The sequence below is a fragment of the Urocampus carinirostris genome, chromosome 1 (assembly GCF_059441175.1).
Source record: "Urocampus carinirostris isolate Australia breed hairy pipefish chromosome 1, RoL_Ucar_1.0, whole genome shotgun sequence".
Lineage (NCBI taxonomy): Eukaryota > Metazoa > Chordata > Actinopteri > Syngnathiformes > Syngnathidae > Urocampus > Urocampus carinirostris.
The window spans coordinates 65929655-65951453 of record NC_142349.1 but is presented as its reverse complement, the minus strand read 5'-3'; the positions used below and the strand labels follow the sequence as shown (position 1 = coordinate 65951453).

At 39.8% G+C, this 21799-nt stretch overlaps 1 protein-coding gene across 3 annotated transcripts; it reads right to left on the bottom strand.

Moving 5' to 3' along the window:
• Positions 1 to 1766: 1766 nt before the first annotated feature.
• Positions 1767 to 21459, bottom strand: marveld2l (MARVEL domain containing 2-like). 3 transcript variants are annotated; one of them, XM_088348799.1, is made up of 6 exons: positions 21295 to 21459; positions 12709 to 13676; positions 7428 to 7621; positions 7190 to 7361; positions 3386 to 3436; positions 1767 to 1931 (listed from the first exon to the last, which is right to left on the bottom strand). In XM_088348799.1, exons 2-6 carry the CDS (start codon positions 13657 to 13659, stop codon positions 1818 to 1820), a joined length of 1482 nt encoding a protein of 493 aa, XP_088204925.1. In that variant the 5' UTR covers positions 13660 to 13676; positions 21295 to 21459; the 3' UTR covers positions 1767 to 1817. The 3 variants fall into 3 exon arrangements, with proteins under 3 accessions (XP_088204925.1, XP_088204908.1, XP_088204917.1); XM_088348782.1 differs by lacking the exon at positions 21295 to 21459 and adding an exon at positions 17184 to 17332; XM_088348791.1 differs by lacking the exon at positions 21295 to 21459 and adding an exon at positions 16953 to 17147.
• Positions 21460 to 21799: the final 340 nt, after the last annotated feature.

Here is a 21799-nt window from a genome sequence, read left to right as displayed (position 1 = left end):
CTCTCCTCTGTATTAATCTCTCAGTTAAGAATGTCAAATCTAGCCACCTCCCACTAGGGGGATATGGCTCCGGTATATATATAAATCTAAAAAAGAAAGAATACAAATAGGAAATTATAATTTTGTGAATCACTATTGGATTACCTATAACAAAATTGACTGGCATATATTTATATTTGTCAAACAAGGTAGGCTGAAAAACGGAAAAAAATACCATTCATTTTTGACGAAGGCATTTAAAAATGGCTGGATTAATTAAAAAAGAAAATGTTAGTGTTATAAGATACATATAGTTGATTAATTATGGCTTTTCTTGCATCAAGCCCTATAACACTTCTTTTTAGTATTTAACCGCAATAAATGTGAAATAATGCCAATTGTTCAAAATGTGTATATATAATGTCATGATCATCGATCCGATTCACCTTTGCCCGCTCGTTTGGCGCCAACCACCGCGGGTTCTGATTGGCTACCTGTCACTATTTGAACCCAGTCCTGTCAGTCCCCTGTTGTCAGTCCGTCAGCGAATCTCCGTGTATTCTAGGCAAGGCTTTTTCGACCCCGACTCCCACTTGTACCGTTTTTGCTCTCATTTGTCTCCGGCTACGACCTGTTTGGATCCTGACGATGTCTGCTCTCCCGTCACGGCTTACTCTCCCGTTCTGGCTTACGACTCGTTTCCGACCCCGACTTGATCTCCCAGTCCTGGCTACCGACCGGTTTTCCGCCTGACACCGCCATCGCTCGCTACGGAAGATCCACTTCTGTGTTCGGATCACAATCAGAGTACGATAACGACTTGCTTCCCGGATCGTGGGCAGGGTTGGGTAGGGTTACTTTAACTGGATTACTTTCAATTACTTTTGGATGACTCCAATACCAAATATGCTAATAAAAGACAAAAGAAACTAAATATGAATAAAATGACTCACAACACGTGGTAAGCGTTCTCTCCTGGCTTTGATCTCTTTGATCTCCGGCAAAACTAACATAAAATGCGACAGAAACAAAATGAAAATAAATCCCAAACAGCCTGCCAACATCATTTTTGCCGTTCCATGTATTCCAAGCCTGCACGAAATTTAGTAATTTTATTCACATTTAGTTTCTTTTGGCTTTTATTAGCATATTTGGTATTGGAGTAATCCAAAAGTAATTGAAAGTAATCCAGTTAAAGTAACCCTACCCAACCCTGATCTTGGGCACAGTCCTTCCTCTCTCTTTCAATAAAACTTGTGTGGTAAACGTCACGCAAGTGGGTCCTGTTTCCGTTCCGGTCCTGACAATATATATCATTTTAATTTTTTTCTTCTTTCAGGTCGATACCACATGATATATTCTTAGTAATTAACTGTAATAAATCAAAAGATACTCGTTAGCAATGTTTGGGTTGTTTTCATTTACTAATTTTAAATATTATTTTTTTTATATTTCTATCATCCAAACACAAGCTGCATAAATAAGAAAAGAAAATCTGTTTTTGAAAAATTAATTCAAGAAAAAAATGCCTGAATTAAGAACATATCACAGAATATTGATGATATAAATTCCTGAAATTTCAAGTTTGTATTGTGTCGTCCCTAATAATTTGGCCATTCCTGCACAATGAAATACAGTCACAAGGAAACTATCATCAGTTTCATGAATAAATTAACATTTAATTACCACACAATCCCATTCAGAACACACACAAAAGCCATAAATCATCTCAATATGCTCTTAAAGGGCAGCAATAAAATGCAAATGTAAAAAAAAATAAATCTACATTCTCATGTAATTACATGAAATGAATTACAATAATATTCTCAAAAACAGTTTCATCCTCCCAATCCGGTCGTGTTCTGGTCAAAAGCCTGGATTTTGTTCTTGATGTGACTCAGTTTGGCTTTCAAGTAGTCACAACGTTGCTTTTTCTCCCAAAAAGCAGGGTCCTGCCAGACAAAATCAACATTTAAAACGTGAGAAATCTTCGTAAAGGGAAAGTACCGTATTTTCCGCACTATAAGGCGCAACTAAAAGCCTGTATTTTTTTCAAAAGCTGACCATGCGCCTTATAATACAGTGCGCCTTATATATGGATCAATATTAAGTCGCAAAGTCTTGCAACTAAGACAAGCAGCCGCCGACTCGATTTTCCCCCGAAGGCGAAGTCGTCCGCGGTGTATGCTGGGATTTATATACCGGCGTTTCATTGGCTAACCAATGTGTCAATCATCAGTTGAATCCGTCACTATTGGCTAAAGTTATTCGGAGGTAAAGGGGGCGGATCCTTTTTATCATTTACAGGCTCGCATAGGCTAAAGGGGCGAAACAAAGCCTGCAATTGGCCGATAAAGATAATTGTGAATCACACAATGGTTGGGTTGCACTATGGCATAGAGAAAACATTTTCTACTATTCTGTATTTGTAAATATTTGACTCTCCCGGATTTACTACACTCACGGTTGTAAAAAGACCATGGTTACGTATCATTATTGAACGTGATGGCTGCAAGAGAACTTAGGTGAGCTATGCGGCTTTATATTTTCCCGGTATCTTGTTTTATAACCATCTTGATGTTTCTGTGATGAGTCTATTTTTAAACACAATTCAATTCAAAGTGTTTATTGTCATATGCACAGTAAAGAACCACGTTTGCCCTGCACAATGAAATTCTTACTTTGCTGTCCACACAGTTGCCAGCAAAAAAAAAATGGAAACTAAGAAATGCTTGGCATTTCTTGAATCCCAAGACTTTAACCTTCCAAATGATATTTGGAACGATGCATTTGAGTGATTGGTGACATCGTACGGACACTGTTTCCGTACATGTCTGAGACACGTATTTGCTTTTTTGCAAGCTTTGGGAATGTTAAGGGGGTAATAAGTTTGACTGAACTATCTGACTGTTTTGTCCACGTTCCCATTGTAGCGCCTTATAATGCGGTGCGCCTTATGTATGGAAAATATAGGACCAAAAACTATTTTTTGGGGGTGCGCTCTATAACCCGGTGCGCCTTATAGTGCGGAAAATACGGTATGTATAATTTGGCCACTAAATGTCGTTGTATTGCTTAGTAAAACTCAAAAATATGGTAAAAGCATAAGAAGGAATACAAACAACAGAGACTCATAATAACCAAAGCGCACCATTTTACTTCTCATACCCCCTAGCCTTTCTAAGTTTTTGGGGTACCCGTAGCAGCAAGATGGCAGACAATCGTACATAAAATAAACCCTAACATCTTGAGTTACAAGTATTTAAACATGTATGTTTATCAAACAGTTCATGTACTGTATTTTGTATAATATTTGTTTAGTTGAATGCAAATTCATTTTACCACTTGGAGAATCTAAATAATAGACACTGTCCCTTTAAGGAGGGTTGACAACATTGTCACTTACGCTCTTCTTCTGCTCGTACAGCTTTATGAGGTTTCGGATCCTGTCTCCGTCCTGAAACAAATATATGAGATATCAGCAAATGTTTTCAAAGTATTCGATTCAATCTCAACACACCTCCGGAACATGAATCGTGTGAGAGAATAGAACGGGTGCCGTCAAAGTGAAAACTTTAACTCAGAGTTAAGGCTTTGGATATTTATCTCAAGAGTTAAAGCTTTAACTTTGAGTCTACAAAAAATAAATTGCAAACAGTTGATTGAAGTTGGTGCATCTGAGGCAGATCAGGAGTTAATACTCTGAGTATTTAACTCAAGAGTTAAAACCTTAACTTTGACTGTACACAAAAAACAACGGCGACCAGTTGATGAAGTTGGTGTAATTGAGTCAGAACGAAAGAGAACGAAATCCAAAGAGAAATAGAAAAAGAAAGAGAGAAGGAGAGAAAAGAGAAGGGAAGAAAGAGAGAGGTGGAAGTGCAGGGGTGTATAATTCACTTTAACTCGGGGGCCACACGATAGAACCAACATTCTCTCGGGGGCTGGACTAGTAGATTAGAGAGAAAGGAATAAGAGAAAGAGGGAGAGAAAAGTAGAAAAGGTGTGACAAAGAAAGAAAGGGAGAGAGAGGGAAAAGAGAGGGAGAGCATGAGAAACAAAATAGATAAAATGAGAAATAGTGAGAGGGGGGAAAGAAAGAGAGAAAGAGAACGAAATCCAAAGAGAAATAGAAAGAGAAAGGGAGAAGGAGAGAAAAGAGAAGGGAAGAAAGAGAGAAGTGGAAAGCAAGAGCGAGGGAAAGAGAGAAAGGAGAGAGAAAAGGAAAAAAGGAAGAGAGAGCAAAAGTAGGTAAAAAGACAGAGAGAAGGAGACAAAGAGGAACAAAGTAAGCGAAAAAGAGAGATAGAGTGAAAGACACAGAGAGAAAGAGACAAAGAGGAACAAAAAGAGAGAGCTTTGACTCGCGGGCCGGATTCAATCCCTTAGCGGGCCTGATCCGGCCCGCGGGCTACCTGTTTGACACCACTGGGTTAAGGTTTTGAGCATTTAACTCAAGAGTTAAAGCTTTAACTTTGACTGTACACTAAAAATAAAAACAACGGGGACCAGTTAATGAAGTTGGTGTATCTGAGTCAGATCAGGAGTTAAGGCTCTAAATATTTAACTCAAGAGTTAAAGCTTTAACTTTATATGTACTAAAAAAAAACCCCCATTAGCGACCAGTTGATGAAGTTGGTGTATCTGAGTCAGATTAGGAGTTAAGGTTTTGAGCATTTAACTCAAGAGTTAAAGCTTTAACTTTGACTGTACACAAAAAAAAACGGCGACCAGTTGACGAAGTTGGTGTATCCGAGGCAGATCATGAGTTAAGGCTCTGAGTATTTAACTCAAGAGTTAAAGCTTTAACTTTGACTGTACACTAAAAAAACAATGGCAACAAGTTGATGAAGTTGTATCTGAGTCAGATTAGGAGTTAAGGTTTTGAGCATTTAACTCAAGAGTTAAAGCTTTAACTCTGACTGTACACAAAAAAACCCATCAGCGACCAGATGAAGTTAGTGTATCTGAGTCAGATAAGGAGTTAAGGTTTTGAGCATTTAACTCAAGAGTTAAAGTTTTAACTTTGACTGTACACAAAAAAAAAACAACAACGACCAGTTGACGAAGTTGGTGTATCCGAGGCAGACCACGAGTTAAAGCTCTGAGCATTTAACTCAAGAGTTAAAGCTTTAACTTTGACTGTACACAAAAAAAAGGCGACCAGTTGATGAAGTTGGTGTATCCAAGTCAGATCAGGAGTTAAGGCTCTGAGTATTTAACTCAAGAGTTAAAGCTTTAACTTTGACTGTACACTAAAAAACAACGGCAACCAGTTGAGGAAGTTGTATCTGAGTCAGATCAGGAGTTAAGGCTCTGAGTATTCAACTCAAGAGTTAAAGCAGCTTCAAATGTGGGTTAAGTTTTTGACTAAGTCTAGTTTCTAAAATACTCATGAATTAAATAATTGAATTAAGAATTAACACATTAAAGCTTTAGCTTTTGTTAGCATTAAAAAGTATACAAACAAAAAAAAACAGGTTTGCCTTGATTAAAAATGCAGTTTATCCTCCTTTTATTTCGTGCAGTGGTGGACTTAAACCTTTTTTTTCCCTTCTCATTGAAAAAAGGGGATTTTTCGATTTGAGACTATAATTATTAATAGTGCAGCCCTTTGAGACTCTTTGTGATTAAGGGCGTCACAAATAAACATGACTTGACTCGATTCCATATTTTTTTCCCCAGAATGGAGTGATTCCATATTTTTCCCCCTGAGCTTGATCTTTAAAAGTAGCATTTACCAACCAAGTTTTTATTACTCATTTCTTTTAGTCGTCAAAGCGGCACCGCCGCGAGCGGCAGCCTTTCCGGCAGCTCCGTGTTATTTTGCACTTTTTGTGATTACTTGTTTTTATTGTCTGCTTCTATCTTCGGTGTTTTTCGTCCCGTTTGACAACTACACTTTGGATTACTTTCTATCCTATGGTTATGGGTTTTAACGCACAAAAATACTTTTATTCAAGGAATCAACTCCTTGCCCTGAAGAATTCTCATGGCGGCGTGATGAGGGGGCCCTATCGTTAGCTAAGGTGAATGCTAAGCGGCTAGCTGCGTTACAAGCCTTCGGTGCTGTCCGTAATCATGGTAAATGTGAACTCTCTACCAAATAAGACGGACGAACTGGCTGTGCAGGTGAAAAACATCAAAGCGCACAGGGAGTGCAGTTTGCTGTGTTTTACGGAAACGTGGCTCACGTCTAGCATCCCGGACGCTAACGTGGAGCTACCCGGCTTCGGCGCTGTTGGACAGAGACACAAAAGCCTGCGGGAAGTGGAGAGGAGTTGGACTCGCTATCTACGTAAACACGAGGTGGTGTAACCCTGGGCAAAAAGATTTCCATCTGCTGCAGGGACGTTGAACTTTTGGCCTAGCGTGTGACGTCATCCACTCCGCTGTTGCTAAACTACAACACAGCATCCCGAGGCCATCCTGTAAATCTGTTAATAAACAACAAAGGATACTGCTGGAAGTGTGAATTTCCCTATGGGGATGAATAAAGTATCCATCTATCTATCTATCTATCTGTCTAGTGTTTCTGAATGCCAAGGAGTTACTTTTTTGAAAAAGTTTAGCATTTTTTTCATGGTTTTTATCAGAGTTAGTTCTACAGAATGTTGGACTAAGTACTTGTCCACGACTGAAGAATCCATATTTTTTTCCTAGGGGTTGAATTAAGGTAGCGCTGAAACAATTCAACTTCTTTAAAGAACAAAAATGTTTAAACCTAAAATCATGACATGGTACATGTGTTTTTCCTTATTATTTGAATCAATAGTGTTTTATTTCAATGAGTAAGTGCATTACCACCACTATCTTTATCTGCACCGCTTATCCTCAGTAGGGTCGCGGGGGTGTTGGAGCCCATCCCAGCTATCTTCGGGCAGTGGGCAGGGGACACCCTGAACCGGTTGCCAGCCAGTCGCACACAGGTACAGACAATTCGCTCGCTCATTCACACCTAGGGACACTTTGACCGGCCAATTAACCTGAAATGCATGTTTTTTGGAGTGCCCGGAGGAAATCCACGCAAGCACGGGGAGAACATGCAAACTCCACACAGGAGTTTCGATCTCATGACCTCAGAACTGTGCCGCACACGCGCTAACCACTGTTCCGCCATGCTGACCGCATTACCACCACTAGCGATCGCAAAATAATACAAACTATGGGTTGTGTATAATATTGATTGAGGCGTGGTCACATTTCCCACCTGACTGCTTTTCCCGTTATGGACGAGCTGGGCCACCACAGCGTCCAACTCGCTGAATTTATCGAGCGTGGCACTGACGTCTTTGTAAAGGTCTTTGTATTCCTGATACTGGTCATTGAACACAGCTTTGTATTTTTCCCTTTCTTCCACGCTGCTGATCTCAGGATACTTCCTACAGGGGAATAGAGGGATTACATTCGGAAGGTTTCATGCAGATGTGGCAAAGTCGCCGGCTTACATGATATAATCTGCGATGACGTGCACTTCGGGGATGCCCGGGGTCTTTTTCGGATCGGTCGGGGTCCTGTGGACGCTTGGGATCATCTGCCTGTTGGCGTCTTGGTTTTTTATTCTTTCTGGTTCTGTGTTGAAGGAAATGTGTTTGGTTTTTGGTGGGGGCAGGAGCTTGGAACTGGGCCCCACCTCTGGATGCTGAAAGAAAAGAGACCATAAACGCCATATAAATGCAATGTGTATATAACATAATTCCTGATCAGGGTTGGGTAGGGTTACTTTAACTGGATTACTTTCAATTACTTTTGGATTACTCCAATACCAAATATGCTAATAGAAGACAAAAGAAACTAAATATGAATAAAATGACTAAATTTTGTGCAGGCTTGGGGAGTAACGGAATACATGGAACGGCAAAAATGATGTTGGCAAGCTGTTTGGATTTATTTTCATTTCGTTTCCGTCGCATTTTATGTTAGTTTTGCCGGAGATCAAAGAAATCAAAGCCAGGAGAGAAAGCTTACCACGTGTTGTGAGTCATCATTTGATTCATATTTAGTTTCTTTTGTCTTTTATTAGCATATTTGGTATTGGAGTCATCCAAAAGTCATTGAAAGTAATCCAGTTAAAGTAACCCTACCCAACCTTGTTCCTGATTGTAAAATCAATTACCAACGATGCTTGATCCTTTACTTGTCAATAATACCGATATAATGTACTGATACCATTCGTACATAAAATTCCATTTATCCGACAATAATGCCTGATATTTAAAACGTAAATGTATGTTTTCCAGCAGACAGGAAAACACTTCGGAGGGTCATCAACACAGCCCAGAGAATCATTGGTTGCTCTCTGCCCAGTCTGGAGGACATTGGCTGCTCTCGCTACCTCAGCAGAGCAAAAAACATCATCAAGGACTCTTCTCACCTCTTTGACCTGGTGCCAACCGGCAGAAGCTACAGGTCACACAAAACAAAAACAGACTCAGAGACAGTTTCTTCCCCAAAGCCATCACCACCCTTAACACACAATGCACAAAAAATGAAACTCTTGCAAACACACTACCTCATTCAAATGTACAATTGTCTCATCTCATCTCTGCCTCTACATGCCCCACCTTTTTTGTGTAAATAATCTTTTTATTTTTTTATTCTCTTAATAAAATATGAACCTGGAGTACCACGTCTAATTTCGTTGTCACAATATGATCATATTTTTGTAACAATGATAATAAAGGTATATTCTATTCTATTCTATTTTATTCTAAATCCTGACAAAGTATTTCTCCTAAATATTGTGTTCATTCAATGATATTTCAACCTTCTTTTCATTTCATGTACCGGATTATTAAATGACCACTCCAAGGTAGTCGATACCATTGCAAGTATCGGTAATAGTCCCTCCCTACAATTAAATGTATTTATAAAAGAAACATTCTCAAATACTGAAATAGGTTACCAAAACTACCCTAACTTAGGTTGGCATTGGCATAGGGAGCAAACCCCAGGTAACGGTACTCACTCAACTCTATTAATACTTTGTTTAGAGAAAGATTTATTACAAATGATACTTGATTCTTTCTGATTCTCGTTGTATCCAATGTTCTGCGATTTCCAATTCGCATTGCACTAATACTGAATATATTGTAAGTGAATACATTTTTTTGGGCTCTAACTGTAGTTTTAATTCCACCCGCCTCATAGTCCAGTGTGCATTATCCCAGTTTCTGAAATAATGACTGCCCGGATGCCCGGGACGTGCATCTCTGCCCTTGCGGCCAAAAATGTTTTCAAGAAAGAAAAAAATATCTTTAGTTTTTATTTCTTTCTTTATTTTATTATTTTTTCAAATCAAACGTTTGTTTTATTCCGATTTCGGAATCATCGCTCGGTTTGGAAATTTCGGAATTTCGGTCCGTTTGCCTGCCGAGTATGCAAATTGCCAATCAGAAGCCTGCATTGAATAACTTCCATACTTTCCCGAGCCTTATAAGGTCGTGCATTTGCATATAATTTTCCAAAGTAGACGCACAGAGAACACAAGAAAAATGGATAAGTGGTTAGGAATCAAGCCAAAACCTCAGCCCCAGAAGAAAGATTCAAAAGAAGCTAACAAAATTGATGACGCTACAAAACGTAAACGTACATGAAAAGCATCGTGGAAAGAGGAGTTCACGTGGCTTGTAGCAGATGACGCAACGCAAACATTGCATGAATGAAGATGAGTAAATACAGGTACATAGTGATGGCAGATGGAAAACAGCGATTTCATATACACGCAATGAATGTTCTAAGTAGATTTATAATAAACTTAATTTTAAAGTGTTGTTCTGTTATATATTCTGATTATCAATCCTTAATACTTTGCATCAATGTTTTTTTTTTGCGATTAGTCGTCTTATTCTGTTTGAAGTTGTAAAAAATGGCTGGGCAGGCAACTTTTCAGAGTTGTCTGCCCTGGTGTCCGCTAATTTTTTGTCATGAGTTTCAGACACTGATTATCCGTATATGTCAAAATACATTTTTTGGGTGGGATTCGCCTTATATTGCAGAAAATACGTCATATATTATTTGTTAGGATTTATTTGTATCCCCGCATTTTCACATTCAGCAAATTCTAAACTCCTATCACTAAAATGTCTGGCAAGGTATTTAAAATAGATTTCTTTTTTTTTAATCAGGGTGCAGATTTACAATATGTGACATTAGCAATCCCGCTAATGAAAGTACACAAGCTAGAAGGAGACACGGAACAAAAGGAGGCGGTGCAAATCGAATAAAATTTAACGTCAGTCAAGACGAGTTAGCTTTTATTTAGTATCGGTGGCTCAGCTTAATTTTTTCCCCCCTGGCAAGGGTTTGAACATGATTTAACGGACGGTGCACTTCGACGTGCGACAGAAATAAACGAAGCGCAATAAAGTTCCGCTGTCACGCGTGCGGAGACCATAAATGTCCGTTGGAGACTCTGGAGTGATCCAGCTCCGAGATAATTTACGGGGATTTGATTCTTAATTAAATGTAATGCTCTGCTCAATTCTATTTGATATGTGAATATTTGCGAGGCGTTGTTAATCATCGGGTTCAATTATCGCGATTGTGAAATGGAACTGATGATGTCGAATGTTTTCAGAAAATGGTTACTATGCTTGGGTTTATCCTCGTTGGGTTTGTCATTTTTTATGATTTTCTTAAATTAAAAAACTTGGTTTTAGCTTTGTATCAGCCCATGTTTGTTTGTTGTACGGTTGTGGTCAAAAGTTTACATTCACTTGTGAAGAACATATTGTCCCGGCTCTCTTGAGTTTCCAGTTCCTTCTACAACTCTGAATTTTTATTATAATCAGAGTCATTGGAACAGTTCTTTGTCAAACTTTCACGAGGTTTGGCGCTTTTATGACTTTATTATAGGTTAACAGAAAAAGTGATCAAATCTTTTGTGTCAAAAATATACATACAGTAACACGAATATTTGGGGACATGTCCCTTGGCCATTTTCACTTCAGTTAGGCGCTTTTGGTAGCCATCCACAAGCTTCTGGTTGAATCTTTGACCACTCCTCTTGACAGAAATTGGTGCGGTTCAGTTAAATGTGATGGCTTTCCTACATGGACTTGTTTCGTCAGCATTGTCCACAAGCTCTCAATGGGGCAGTTCTAAAACCTTAATTCTAGCCTGATTTAGCCATTCCATTACCACTTTTGATGTGTTTGGGCACATTGTCCTGTTGGAACACCGAACTATGCCGAAGACCCAATCTTCGGGCTGATGACTTTAGGTTATCTTGAAGAATTTAAATGTAATCCTCCTTCTTCATTATCTCATTTACTCTCTGTAATGCACTAGTTCCATTGGCAGCAAAACATAATACTACCACCACCGTGCTTGACGGTAGGCATAGTGTTCTTTGGGTTAAAGGCCTCACCTTTAAACATTGCTGGGCATTGTGGTCAAATAGCTCTCTTTTTGTCTTGTCTGACCACAGAGCTTTCCTCCAGAAGGTCTTATCTTCGTCCATGAGATCAGCGGCAAACTTTAGAGCCTTAAGGTGGCGCTTTTGGAGCAGGGGCTTCCTTTTTGCACGGCAGCCTCTCTGTCCATGGAGATGCAAAACACGCTTGACTGTGGACACTGACACCTGTGTTCCAGCAGCTTCTAATTCTTGGCATATCTGATTTTTGGTGATTCTCAGTTGAATCTTCACCCTCCTGACCCATTTTCTTTCAGCAGAATGTGATAGCTTTTGTTTTCTTCCTGGTTGTGGCAGTGGCAAAACAGTGCCATGCACTTTATACTTACAAACAATTGTTTTCATTTGCTCTTGGGACCTGCAGCTGCTTTGAAATGGCTCTAAGTGACTTTCCTGATTGTTCAAGTCAATGTTTCGCTTTTTCAGATCTGCTGAGCTCCTTTGACTTTCAATGTGGCGTTTGTGGGCATTTGCATCCAATGAGCCCTATTTAAATGGCCTCAGAGAAGCCATTAGCTGTAGACACTCATAATCACTCACAAGACGTTAGGAGGCCATGCTATGAAGTTCATTTCACTGAGACAACTTTCTAAGTCACCAAAATGGCTAATTTGTGTTGCTGTATGGAGATTTGATCACTTTTTCTGTTCACCCATAGAAGAGTCATAAAAGTACCCAACCTCATGAAAATTTTCGTGACAAAAAACTATTTGTTCCAACCACTCTATCAGAGAAAAAAAATCAGAGTTGTAGAAATAACTGGAAACTCAAGAGAGCCATGACATTATGTTCTTCACAAGTGTATGTTAACTTTTGAACACAATTGTATGTAGTATTGTTATTGCCTCAATTTCGATTAGTTTTCATATTTTTATTTTACTTTAATATAGATATTCCATACCACTTTTTTTTCAAACTGATACCCAATATTTGAGTCGTCATTTATACCAATACTTATTCTAAGAGTACATAAAATGTTCTTCTGTTTTAATGACTGATACCCACATACAATGTTTCATCTAGTATTCCTTTAATTTCAGTTGCCTGATTGTAAATGGCCACTTGAAGTCAGCTGATACCGTTTTTTATTACCCCTGAATGTATATATGACATAATCTCAAATTCCCGACTGTAAAATCATTTATTAACATTAACGACTAAGTTTTATAACTGTACCGAGAAAAGTGTACCAAGTTTTGAGAAAAATGTATTTTGGCTTGTAACACGTCTCCATTGGGTTTCTCATGTTGTTCTTGTGGCTTACTACAGGTTGTTTTCCCAAGTAGTTTCTCCTTCATCTCGGTCCTCCTTACCTTTGCCAAGTTCTCGAAATCCAACTTCTCCCTCCGTCTGGCCTCGTGTCGCCACATCTTCAGACATACCATAAAACTCCCCAGGTACATGACCATGTTGATAAAAATAAAAGCCGATCCGGCCATCTGCCCCCCTTCCACTCGACAAAAACTTGCCAAGACGGGGTTGATCCCGATGATCGAGTAGCACAACCCTCCTCTGTTCAAATCGTTCAGATAAACGATCGCCGCCGCCATGTAGAGCAGGAACAGAGTCAGGTTGATCAAGGCTTCCGTCAGAGGCCACCAGGGGGCGTCCAGGAGGATAGTTCGGTAATACATGGTCAGTCCCAAAACCATAAGGATCACCGTCCAAACCCAACACATCCCTGCCACCGCCACCACAAAAGGAGTCATAGGTCCGCTATAGCTGTACCCTGAAAGTCCCGCCCTGTTGTTATAAACTCCGTACGTGTTGTACCATTCACTGTCTTTGTGGACGTAAGCGATGACGCAAGCTACGATCACGCCTCCGAACAGTAGCTCGATTCCGCCCAGCAGTCGGAGCAAGCCCGGCCAGGACTTGAGGTACGAGTACTTCAGGTTGTAGAGCTCCAACTTCTCGGCGTAGGTTTCGATACTGGTAAGAAAAGAGTCCTCCATTGGGTTGGAGTCATTGACCCAGTTTGCACTTGCAGGTGGGCTCACCCTGGTTCCATTTGGGAGGATTTTTATGGGACCACTGCTGGATTCCGAGTCATTTTTGCTGTTTTTTCCCCAGTTCCACTTCAAGGAGCTTGAGGAATTGGTGATAAGGGATTTATGCTTGTTGAAACTTCTGTTTGTGTTTTCTCTGTCCTCTATATTGGGAGATGCACTGGTGGTTCTGCTTTTGGAGTCATTATCACTGGAACTGCTTTCTGGTTTTGGTGAGTGATTCACCCACATAGGCGCTCTAGTGGGCTTCTTCATGGTGTGGGCCGACTTCACTGAAAAACAATGCAATCAGGATATGATAAATGAGGCAGGATAGTTATTGGCCGATAATAGCAAAAAAATATCTTTTTTTTTGGGACAGATACAAAAAGACCCCCGATAATTACTCACTAGGGGCCAATAATAAATTCCAATCAGCTGACACTATGTCTGAGATTTCAAGCACTTATTTTCCTCATTATAATGCAGTCACCCCCAGAATATGGCAACCCCACCTTAAAACCGTTTTTTTTTAACCCTTTTTACGGCATTATCCCTACTACGAGTCATCGCAACAAATTATTTAGCCTGCCCAACAACTTGCAAAAATCAAACTTTGAGGTGTCTGCTATTTGCTAACGTCATATAAAATGCTCATGTGGTACTGTTTGAACTACTTCCCACAATGCCTTTCTGTATCTTTATTTGGTTTAGAATCCTATGTGCTTCGTAATGACTTTTTTGAGAATCAGTGATACAATACTGTATATCTAGGTCTGGATTTTTGACAAAAAGTCACAAGGCTTGCAGTGATGCTAAAAAAAGAAGTAAGAAGATAATAAATATGGAGAATAAGCTTGTGATATTAATGAAATATAAAAAATGCACACAAATTTCTACCCTTGCTAGATTACATGGACATTATCAATCAACTATCTGGACTATTATTATAAAAAAGGAGGTGTTTAAAGCAATTGAGTCTTCTAAGGACATAACAATCCTGGAGAAATGAAAGTCCAAAAACTGTGGCCATCTTCTCCCTTTTCTGCATCCACCCGCTACTCCACGCGACCAGTTCAAGTGATTTTTTACAAAAGTAAATACATGTATACATGTATATTCATTTCTAGTGCAATATATCATATATACATACCATTTTTTAAATCTGGGGTATTAAGTGTTCAGAATGCATTACCTACACATTAGCAAATGTTTCTATTCCCTTCAATATGGCAATTTCACTCTGCAATCCCCATCTCAAAACCAATTCATGCTGTATCCTGGGGGCGTACCGTATTTTGATTTTACATTTGTTGGCCTGGGGAGGAATGGGTGCCACCAGGCTGTACTTGCCGAAGACACACCACAGAAAACTGTGCCCCTACGACCCTAGTGGTTAACGGATCCAAATGGATGGAATAGCAACAACAACTTGATTCTTTCTCCCTATCTCTTTAATACGCACGAAGAATCGGAGACATGTTTACCAAACTTGTATAATGTTTTGGTATTTCTAAAAAAAGGCACACACTAAATACATTGGATTTCTTTAGAATTCAAAAGCATCATAGCTACTCTAACACAGGCTCGATCGACCATGCATCGGACTAACCAGATCTAAATGAACAAAACATGAAAGAGAAAACAAAGGATAAAGTGGAACACCAACTGGTTCTGCCAAACCATGAAAGACACACGACACAAGAAACATTTAGACATGAGCATCATGTTCCAACACCAACCAGCTCCTACAGAACAAAACATGAAAGAGGAGAAAACACAAGGAGACATTCCCACACGTGGGCAAGAATAACAATGAAAGTGCAATGACAACAGGACTATGAAAAATAATGCAGGCACCCTAACTAACATTGACTTAACAAAATATGGAAGGAGACAATGCAGGATTATGTTGGAAGACTAACTCCAAACAAACATAAACATGAAAGACAAGGCAGAAAATGTCTGGGTACCAACTATCCATCCATCCATTATCTAAACCGCCTATCTGCAGTAGGGTCGCAGGGGTGCTGGAGCCTATCCCAGCTATCTTCGGGCAGTGGGTAGGAGACACCCTGAACTGGTTTCTAGCCAGTCACAGGGCACACAGAGACAGACGACTCACTCGCTCATTTACAACTAGGGACAAATTGGACCGACCAATTAACCTGACATGCAAGCACGGGGAGAACATGCAAACTCGATCTCATGACCTCGGAACTGTGCCGCACAAGCGCTAACCACTGTACCGCCGTGCTACCGGGGGTATTAAATATCTTTGACAAAATCAAACGTGAAAGGAAGACGCATACCTCTCAACCTGTACGTTTTTGCCGTACAAAGTACCTTTATTATGCATTTTAAGACGTGTACGACGTACAAGAAAATCTGTACGGAAAAACGCAAATTTGTCAATTATGGGTACCATCCGGTATACACCGACTATCACCAAACGGCAAATCAATCAAGTCACACGAGTTTGAGTTGTGTAGTGAAAGGAAGTCCGTCTCTTTGAAGAGAACCGGCCTTTTCGGCACAAATCATTAAAGAGAGCCGGCTCTCAAACGGCTCACTTGCTTTGATGCATTATGTAACGAATTATTATGTTGTATAAAGAAGTTAAGAAAAAAAGGTATAAAAGGAGAAAATGAAAAAAGACAGGTTTGCGGTTATCCCTTGAATTAGTATATTACCAACAATAATTGAATGCAGAAAATGAATTCATAATTTGAATAAGAAAATGTATTATTCTACTTAATTATATTTGGGACCACTGCATGTAGTTTTTCCTCCTACAATTAAACAAAATCATACAAGGACTTGCTCCCTCATATCTTTCAGATCTGATTTCCCCCTATGTTCCGGTATTATTTGTGGTTGCAACATCCTTTGCTGTCTGGTAATCCTGAAAGGGGGATGCCACATGTGCGGTCCCTTCTCAAGGTTTCTTCATTTTCCTCATGTTGAGGTTTTTGAGTTTTTCCTTGCCTTCATGTTGGTTCCAGATCAGGGGATGGTGTAATAATACAGTAATCCCTCAATTATCGCGGTTAAAGGGGACCAAAACCACCCGCGAAAAGTGAAAATCCGCGAAGTAGCAACGCCCCTTAAAAAATGCTTACAAAAAAATTATTTAATATTATTTTTTAGACCTGCGAAGCTCTAAACCCGCGGACGTGGAACCATGAAGTAGCGACGCCCCTTCAAAAATGCTTAAAAAAAAAATATATATATATATATATATATATATTTTATTATTGTTATTTTTTAGACCCGCGAAGCTCTGAACCCGCGAACGTGGAACCGCGAAGTAGCAAGGTCCCACTGAAGTCTGAAAAAATAGTCTGCGTAATAACCTGTGAAGCCCTTTGAGACTCTTTGTGATTAAGACTATACAGATAAAAATGACTTGACATCATATCTTCAAGATATCAAAGACATATCAAAATTCCACTGAAAACACCAAAACACAGACGTACAGAGAATCAGTTTTAATGCTAATACCATATATGGCTAACTATTGATGTTAGCAGAGGAAACAATGCTACACATAAGCAACAGATGTTTACCTTAGTAAGCTAAATTCCACACGTTTCATTCCAACGACCTTCAGCCCGATACTCAGATAAGAAACAAAAGCTTCAATTGTATCTGAATATTCGGAAAACTCTCCTCTAGAAACAAACTACTGGACTTTGCTCGGTCTAACACACCTACTTCCTGTCAAACACATAGTGTAGCGTGTCGTTTTGTGTGGATAATAGATGACTCCTCCTTCATGAAGACTCAAAAACACTTACGGTCTCTTTGAAGAGCGATAACTGTCAGCAGCCATTTAATGTAAACACACCGAACTCTCCCTAAAACTAAACTCTCGCGCTCCCCTGCACTCTCGCACCAACACTCGCGAGATTCGTCTCCCGACTGAAATCATTCATGCGCACCTCGCATTCTACGCCAGGGGTGTCAAACTCATTTTTACTCGGGGACCACGTGATAGAAGAAACATTCTCTATTGATACGGTGTTAATCAGAAGGCCTGCGGGCCGGAACAGGAACATTGAGGGACTGATTCCGGCCCGCGAGACAACGCGCAGAGTAGTGCAAGAGAAAAACGAGCTGCAGGTTGAAATATTTCCACTTGATGTTGTCAAAGCCAGCTGCCTTTCACAAAGACACTGTACTTGTATGTATTTCTCTCTCTCTCTCTCTCTCTCTCTCTCTCTCTCTCTCTCTCTCTCTCTCTCTCTCTCTCTCTCTCTCTCTCTCTCTCTCTCTCTCTCTCTCTCTCTCTTTTTTCTTCCCTTTTATCTTACTCTCCGTCTTTCTCTCTTTTCTCCCTTTTTATCTCACTCTGTCTTTATCTTTCACTCTCTCTGTGTCTCTCTTTATCTTTCTTCCTTCCTCTTTGTCGCTTTATCTCTCTGTGTCTTTTTATCTTCTTTTGCTCTCTCTTCCTTTTTTCATTATCTCTACCCTTTCTCTCTGTCTCTCACTTCCTCCTTTTCTCTCACTCTCTCTCTCTCTCTCTCTTTTCCTCTCACTCTCTGTCTCTCTCTTTCACTCTGTCTCTCTTTTTGTCTTTCTTTGTTCCTCTTGGTCTCTTTATCGCACTGTGTATTTTTACCTTTTTTGCTCTCTATTCCTTTTCCTTTTCTCTCTATTTTCTCTCTGTCTCTATCCTGCTTTCCCCTTCTCCCAATCTTCCTTTCACTTTTTCTCTCCATCTCTTTACTCTCCTTCGCTCTTTCTATTTCTCTTTGGATTTCTTTCTGTCTCTCTCTTTCTTTCCCCCTCTCTCACAATTTCTCTCTTTTGTTTCTCGCATCCTCTTTCTCTCTCTCTCTCTTCTCTTTCTTTTCCTCCCTTTTTCTCTCACTCTCTGTCTCTCTCTTTTACTCTCTCTGACCCCCCTTTTCTCTTTCTTTGTTCCTCATTGTCTCTTTATCTCTCTGTGTCTTTTTACCTTCTTTTGCTCTCTCTTCCTTTTTTCCTCTTCTCTCTTTTCTCTCTGACTCTCTCTTGCTTTCCCCTTCTCTCATTCTCCCCTTCTCGCTTTCTCTCCACCTCTTTTCTTTCCTTATCTTTTTCTCTCTTTCTATTTCTCTTTGGATTTCTTTCTTTCTCTCTCTTTCTTTCTCCCTCTCTCACAATTTCTCTTTTTATCTTTTGTTTCTCGCGTCCTCTTTCTCTCTCTCTCGTTCTCTCTTTTTTGTCCCACCTTCTGTACTTTTCTCTCCCTCTCTTTCTCTTATTTCTTTCTCTCCTTTTTTTCTTTCTCTCTTATCTACTAGTCCGGCCCCTGAGAGAATGTTAGTTCTGTCGTGTGGCCCCCGAGTTAACAGGAGTTTGACACCCCTGCTCTATTGTACACACACCGAACTCTCGCACTCTGCTACACTCTCGCACCAACTCTCGCGACGCTGTACTTGTATAACTCTCTCTCTCTCTCTCTCTCTCTCTCTCTCTTCCTCCTCTTTTCATTTTCTCTCACTCGCTGTCTCTCATTCTTCCCTTCCTTTTTCTCTCACTATCTATCTCTCTCTTTCACTCTCTCTGCCTCTCTTTCTTTGTTCCTCTTTGTCTCGTTATCTCTCTGTGTCTTTTTACCTTATTTTGCTCTCTCTTCCTTTTCATTTTCTCTCAATTTTCTCTCTGTCTCTCTGTCTCGTATCCCCCTTATCTCATTATCTCCTTCCTTTTTCTCTCCATCTCTTTTCTTTCTTTCTCTCTTTGTATTTCTCTTTGGATTTCTTTCTTTCTCTCTCTTTCTTTCCCCCTCACTCACAAATTCTCTTTTTATCTCTTTCGTTTCTCACGTCCTCTTTCTCTCTCTCTCTCTCCCTCTCTCTCTCCCTCTCTTCCCCTTTCTCTCACTCTCTGTTTCTCTCTTTCAATCTCTCTTTTTCTCTTTCTTTGTTCCTCTTTGTCTCTTTATCTCTCTGTGTCTTTTTATCTTCTTTTGCTCTTTCTTCATTTTATTCTTTTCTCTTTTTTCCCTCCGTCTCTCTCGTGCTTTCACCTTCTCGCATTCTTCAATTCTCTTTGTCTCTCCATCTCTTTTCTCTCATTCTCTCTTTCTATTTCTCTTTGGATTTCTTTTTTTCTCTCTCTTTCTTTTCATTTTCTCTCAATTTTCTCTCTGTCTCTCTGTCGTATCCCCTTATCTCATTATCTCCTTCTCTTTGCCTCTCTGTCTCTTTTCTTTCTTTCTCTCTTTCTATTTCTCTTTGGATTTCTTTCTTTCTCTCTTTCTTTACCCCTCACTCACAATTTCTGTTTTTACCTCTTTTGTTTCTCGCGTCCTCTTTCTCTTTCTCGCACCCCTCTCTCTCTCCCTTCCTCCCTTTTTCTCTCACTCTGCACCTCTTTCTCTCACTCTGTACCTCTTTCTCTCTGTCTCTCTTTTTCTATTTCTTTGTTCCTCTTTATCTCCCAGTGTACTTTTACCTTCTTTTGCTCTCATTTCCTTTTCTCTCTCTTTTCTCTCCGTCTCTCTCTTGCTTTCACCTTCTCTCATTTTCCCATTCTCTTTTTCTCTCCATCTCTTTTCTCTCCTTCTCTCTTTCTATATTTCTTTGGATTTCTTTCTTTCTCTCTTTTTATTTCCCCCGCTCACATTATTTCTCTTTTTATCTCTTTTGTTTCTAACGTCCTCTTGCTCTCTCTCTCTTCTCTCTCTATCTCTTCTTTCTCTCTCTCTTTCTTTGTCCCAACCTCTCTACTTTTCTCTCCCTCTCTCTCTCTTATTTCTTTCTCTCCTTTTTTTCTTTCTCTCTTATCTACTAGTCCGGCCCCGAGAGAATGTTCGTTCTATCGTGTGGCCACCGAGTTAAAAGGAGTTTGACACACCTTCTCTATTGTAAACACACCGAGATCTCGCGCTCCGCTAAACTCTCGCACCAACTCTCGCGACATTCACCCTTGCACAATAGTATTGCCCTTTACACATTGGTTAACTGCTGTTAAAAATGTCGATAAAAATTGTGCAAACCTCTTATTTTTAGAATATAATATAATTGTGAATGTATTTAATTGCTGTTAAAAGTGTCGATAAAAACTCATATTGTTGGGATATGATATAATGAAATTGTGTTAAAATGTCGGAAAAAATTGTTGAAACGGTATATTGTCAGATATAACGAAATTAAGAATATGCTTAATTGCTGTTAAAATTGTCGAGAAAAATTGTTCAAACCTCACATTGTTTATTTGCTGTTAATAGTGTCAATAAAATTGTTCAAACCTCCCCCCCCCCAAAAAAAAAAAAAAAAATTCGTCTCCCTACTGTCATCATTCATGCACACCCACTCATTTTAACTCGGGCATTTGATCTTTTTTGCCAGTTATCAAACTAAATTTTGGCCTCCTTTCTAGCTAGCTAGCTAGCTTTTTATCTGTTTATTTAACCCCCAATTTATTTTCATACTTATTTACCGTAGCTTTCTTGCTAACTACCTTTTCAGCCATTGATCAAGCTAAGATCCTCTGGCCAAAATGCTTTTTTCAGATATGTATATCGGGTAATTTGGGTGCTCTTTGCACTAATGAGTAACAAAAATTGAGCTCCTGTCTTTTTTTTTTCTTTTTTTTTTTATTTTATAAAACATAATTACCATACATCAGTTAAAAGAAACATTCTCTATTGTAAACACACCTTACTCTCACTCTACCGTACACTCTCGCACCAACTCTCGCGAGATAATGCACACCTCACATTCTACACCACGGGTGTTCAACTCATTATAACTCCGGGGCCACGAGATAGAAGAAACGTTCTCTATTGTAAACACACCGAACTCTCGCGAGATAATTAATGCGCACTTCACATTCTACGCCTACAATAGCAACAGACTACATATTTTCTACGTTAAAAGTATAATGCTTTCAGTTAATAAGGTCCAGACTTACCTTCAGGTCATGTCCATGCCTTGGAGGTGTTTGGTTTCCTTCTTGGAACTTATCCGGACGGCAAAATCTCTCCGTGACCGAGACGATCTCAATGGCTCACGAGACTGAGTCTAAAAGGGCGGGTAGGTGGGAGGTGAAGCTTAAAAATTAAACCTCAACTGCTTGTTCTGACCGCCACAAGTACGCTTATCTGAAGGAGGGAGGGAGTAAGAGAGTCTCAAATCCCATAATGAAGTATTTCATGTTGGCAGATTTATAAAGTTTAAAGTCAAATATAAAATGAAACAAAGGGTGCTGCTCAATGAGATATGAACTGTAACGCATTTTTTTTTGCGTACATCTGAATGTTTGATTGGGCTGTCCCTGTCACGGTTGCCATGGCGTCCAATTGGCCCCGCCCCGTGTAGCGCCAGCTCGTTGACAGATTGGCTTTCTTTCTATTCAAGCTCAGTGCTCTCACTCACCTTTTGTCAGTCTGTCACCGAACCTCTGCCCCGCAAGACGT

What these genes read in the sequence shown, in the direction of transcription:
- marveld2l (XM_088348799.1), bottom strand. Translation starts at nt 13,659, where the DNA reads ATGAAGAAGCCCACTAGAGCGCCTATGTGGGTGAATCACTCACCAAAA. An exon ending in ATAACGGGAAAAGCAGTCAG is followed by an intron (nt 3,437 to 7,189) that starts GTGGGAAATGTG and finishes TATTTGTTTCAG; the next exon opens with GACGGAGACAGGATCCGAAA. An exon ending in TGTACGAGCAGAAGAAGAGC is followed by an intron (nt 1,932 to 3,385) that starts GTAAGTGACAAT and finishes TTTGTCTGGCAG; the next exon opens with GACCCTGCTTTTTGGGAGAA.